The sequence below is a fragment of the Alligator sinensis genome, unplaced genomic scaffold (assembly GCF_000455745.1).
Source record: "Alligator sinensis unplaced genomic scaffold, ASM45574v1 scaffold489_1, whole genome shotgun sequence".
Classification (NCBI taxonomy): domain Eukaryota; kingdom Metazoa; phylum Chordata; order Crocodylia; family Alligatoridae; genus Alligator; species Alligator sinensis.
In genome coordinates, this window is record NW_005841901.1 from 3,579,672 (window position 1) to 3,583,422 (window position 3,751).

Sequence of the window (3,751 nt, forward strand, 5' to 3'; positions counted from 1 at the left end):
GTGGAGCTATTTATTTCTCCCCTTCAGTCTCTGGGGCAGTAGCTGGCTGGATGCACAATAGGTCCCTCCTGCCCCTGCCCACCAGCAGCTACCATGAACCTTGCAATAACAAGTAGGTGCAGTAGGGCTACACAGGCAGGGTCTCTTTGGTCCAGGACAGAGGGTGTTTGAATATGGCTCGCTGGCCCACTGGGTGATAAAGAGTTCATGATCTGGCCCCACATGCAAAAAGGTTGGACACCCCTGTTCTAGAAAACGTGTTGCTTCCGGTATTTACGGAAGACTTGGTAATGAACAAAAGTTTTATAACAAGTAGGTGCAGTAGGGCTACACAGGCAGGGTCTCTTTGGTCCAGGACAGAGGGTGTTTGAATATGGCTCGCTGGCCCACTGGGTGATAAAGAGTTCATGATCTGGCCCCACATGCAAAAAGGTTGGACACCCCTGTTCTAGAAAACGTGTTGCTTCCGGTATTTACGGAAGACTTGGTAATGAACAAAAGTTTTAAGAGTTGGACTTCATAACTTGTGAAAATCCCAGCTGGACTTGTGCAAAGTCATTGTGGCCTATGCAAAAATATTTTGTTAAAAACTGCCTCTCTATAATGGCTAATTAAGTTACTTTTGAAATCAGAATAGCTATTGCAAATAGTTTCTTGGAATAGCTTCATGTATGAAATCAGATGGGTCAGTAGAGGAGACCCTGGTAGAGGCTTCTTAAATGTGCTAGTGTTCTTAGCTGTGAGCTCTTGTAATAGAGGTGGGGCTAGGAAACGAGCAAGCCCACTCGCTCCTAAACCCAGTAATTAGGCAGCGTAGATGGTTTGGACAAGTCCTAAGTGCATGCTTTGCATTGTAACGAAGAAATAGGTGGATCTCATTTCTTAATAGCAGTCTTGGGTGCAGCAGGGATATAGGAGACAGATTTGGAAACCAGCTTATTGCATCTCTTTCTAAGGAAATGACAATATAAGCCTTACATCAGAAATTAGGCTTTTTTTTTTTCTTAATGAGGTTTAAGGAAAGTACTTTGTGTTATCAGTTAATTTTATACGTGTCTTTTTTCTTTTTAAGCTGTTCGGAGTCTTTTGGGCTGCATACAGTGCTGCTTCATTGCTGGTTGGAGAAGAATTTAAGACCAAGAAACCCCTTCTGATTTACCCAATTTTTTTGTTGTATATCTATTTCTTGTCCTTATATACTGGGGTGTGATATAGTGTTGGATGTAGTCAGAAATAATACTTCATACACATGCAGACTGGTAAGGCATAAGATTAAAATGGTTGCAGAAAATAACAAGCAGCTGTGCTCTATCCAGTTGTCAGGAGGTTTTGAGATCTAAACCATGTGTGTATATTATTTAATTCAGCAACTGTAGCTATATAGATTTGTATCAAAGTTTTAGGTTTGTTTAAGACTCTCCAGATTTTAATGAACAAAATATAAGAATCTTGTGTTTTATAAAATTGTGTAGCAAAAATACATCTTGACACCTGTGCCAAAAATACCAGATGACCATGTTATATTGAAAGGGTGTGAAAAAATATTAGTCTCAAAGTGCAATTTTTCTTTTTGGTTAAATACAGCTGGATTTTTTTGGCACAGCAAATTCTGTAGATATCTATTTATGAACCAGTCCTAATTGTTCACAAAACAGTCTGTATAAATTGAGATATTCAAATATTATTTTAATTTAGTGCCTCATATCTTTGATTTGGCTATTGAGTTTTATAAATTCTAATTTTTTTAAAAAAACTGTACATAATACATATTTTGTATCTACTCCTTGTGCACATCATCGGTACTCCTTGGTTGAGGGTGTACACTGGGTTTAAACACTTGAACACTCAACTATTTGAGAAGGAGCAAGTAGTATAGTGTGACACCAACTCATTAAATTGCTTATTTGCAGAATCAGTACACTTTATTTTATACTTAACAATGAGAATTTAAGTCACACAGAAACAACTTTGTCAACTGAAGCATTGGAGTAGTAATATGGGAGAAGGAAGATGATCTTTCAAATTTTTGTGATCTTGAGAAATGTTTTGCAATGACAAAATAAACAGGATGCATCCTTTACCTTGTTTTATAAAGCCTTGTTCTGTTTTGCTTTCAGAAGCACATTGTTTAACAGGTCTTTCCCCCCACCAAATATACCAATCATGTATAAAGTAAAATGTTTAGTTGTTGATTTTTTTTTTGTTTGTTTTTTTTTTAAGGCCTGATTCTGCCTCTGAGTAGATGAGGCAGAATCACAGTCATAATAAGTAACACATTTTGATTATCAAAAGATTATGTAATAACATTATGACTTATTAAATATTTACCTGTGTATGTTGTATAAATGGTTTCTATAGTTGTCCTTGTTGACAGTATTCATGTAAAATGAGTCTTCACAAATAGCAAGTCTGTTGAAGCTAACTTCGCATGATGCCAGCTTTCTCGAAGCAAAGTTGTTTGTAATCTTTAGTATCTAACCCTTGCAGATATTGGTAAGTTGTGTCTAAGTTGCAAAAACATCTTTTTGGGAACCCTTTTTAAAAAAGAGGTAACTTCAGGCATCTTCATTCTGATGTATTACATGCAAAAATATCAAGTGCTAGGTAATATGAAGGGCTCTTAGCTCCCACACTATACAAGCTTTTGTATGTGAGTTTGTTCTGCATATATTAGACAGTTATGTCTGTCTGCATAACTTGGAACTTTATTAAATGATATAATTTCCTACTTGATAATGGAATTATTGATTAAAAATTTGAACTTTAAAAACTCTCAGTCAAGGGAAACTAATTAAGTCACTGCTTAGGATCCTGGAGACTAGACTAAATTATTTCAGGGTAGTACTGGACAAATGCTATGATAGCAAATCCTAACTTTGCTAGGATAGGTCTCACAATACACTTAAAAAGTAGGATAATTGTAGTACAATAACTTTTAAACTATGTTTTAATGTAATTGTTGGCAGAATTGGAAATAAAAAATTTTGTAGTTCAACAAATAGGTGTTCTAAAAGTAACTGCAGCTTATTGAAGCCGTATAGACATCTACTGATGTATTTTCTAGCTACTTTATTTCACAATCTTTTATAGTAAATGCAGTTCATATTCCCAGTGGTTTTGAGAGTATTTGTGCCCTGTTAAAGTGGTATATGTGCACTAGCAGCACAACTGTATTTTGACTTTATCCAGAACCATGTTTGATTGATGTGGTCTTTTATCTTTACAATTTTAGGGCTATATTTTCATCTTTAATAGGGAGATCCAATTACAACTTTAAACTTTTAAGTAATCAAGATATTTGTGAATAATTACAATTAAATACATAAAACACTAGGAGTTAGCATGCTTAGGAGTTGGTGATCATTGTGTTATTTACATACCCGGTTCCTTTTCATGTCGGCTTAACATTTCTCTAAGTATTTTGTTTTATGCTATTATCTTCTAGTTGCTGTTTTAACTATTCCTTTCTGCAAACATAGTATCTGTATATACAATATGTAATGTAGATATATATGCATTAGACATAGTAAATATTTTATACACAATTGCAGATTTGCACCTTTTACCTAAAAAAATGTTTACTTTCACATTTTGCATATATTATGCAAGGAATCTGTACTTAAACACTTCTCAAATGGCGCCCAATAGTTTGTTATAACTCGTATTTTTAGATCAGGTATGTATGTAAATACAGCGTAAGATGTATTTTATAAAGATTTTGAATTAAACTTGTTTACGTAATGTAAAAAGC

The 3,751-nt window shown here is 34.8% G+C and overlaps 1 protein-coding gene across 2 annotated transcripts in view; it reads left to right on the forward strand.

Annotated features, from left to right (window-relative positions):
- The window catches only part of YIPF4 (Yip1 domain family member 4), a 55,010-nt gene extending 51,259 nt beyond the window's left edge, over nt 1-3,751 (forward strand). For both annotated transcript variants that reach the window (XM_025197628.1, XM_025197627.1), the window contains one exon: nt 1,073-3,751. In XM_025197628.1, the coding sequence (XP_025053413.1) occupies nt 1,073-1,210 (138 nt within the window). In that variant the 3' untranslated portion in view covers nt 1,211-3,751. The remainder of the gene's footprint in view (nt 1-1,072) is intronic.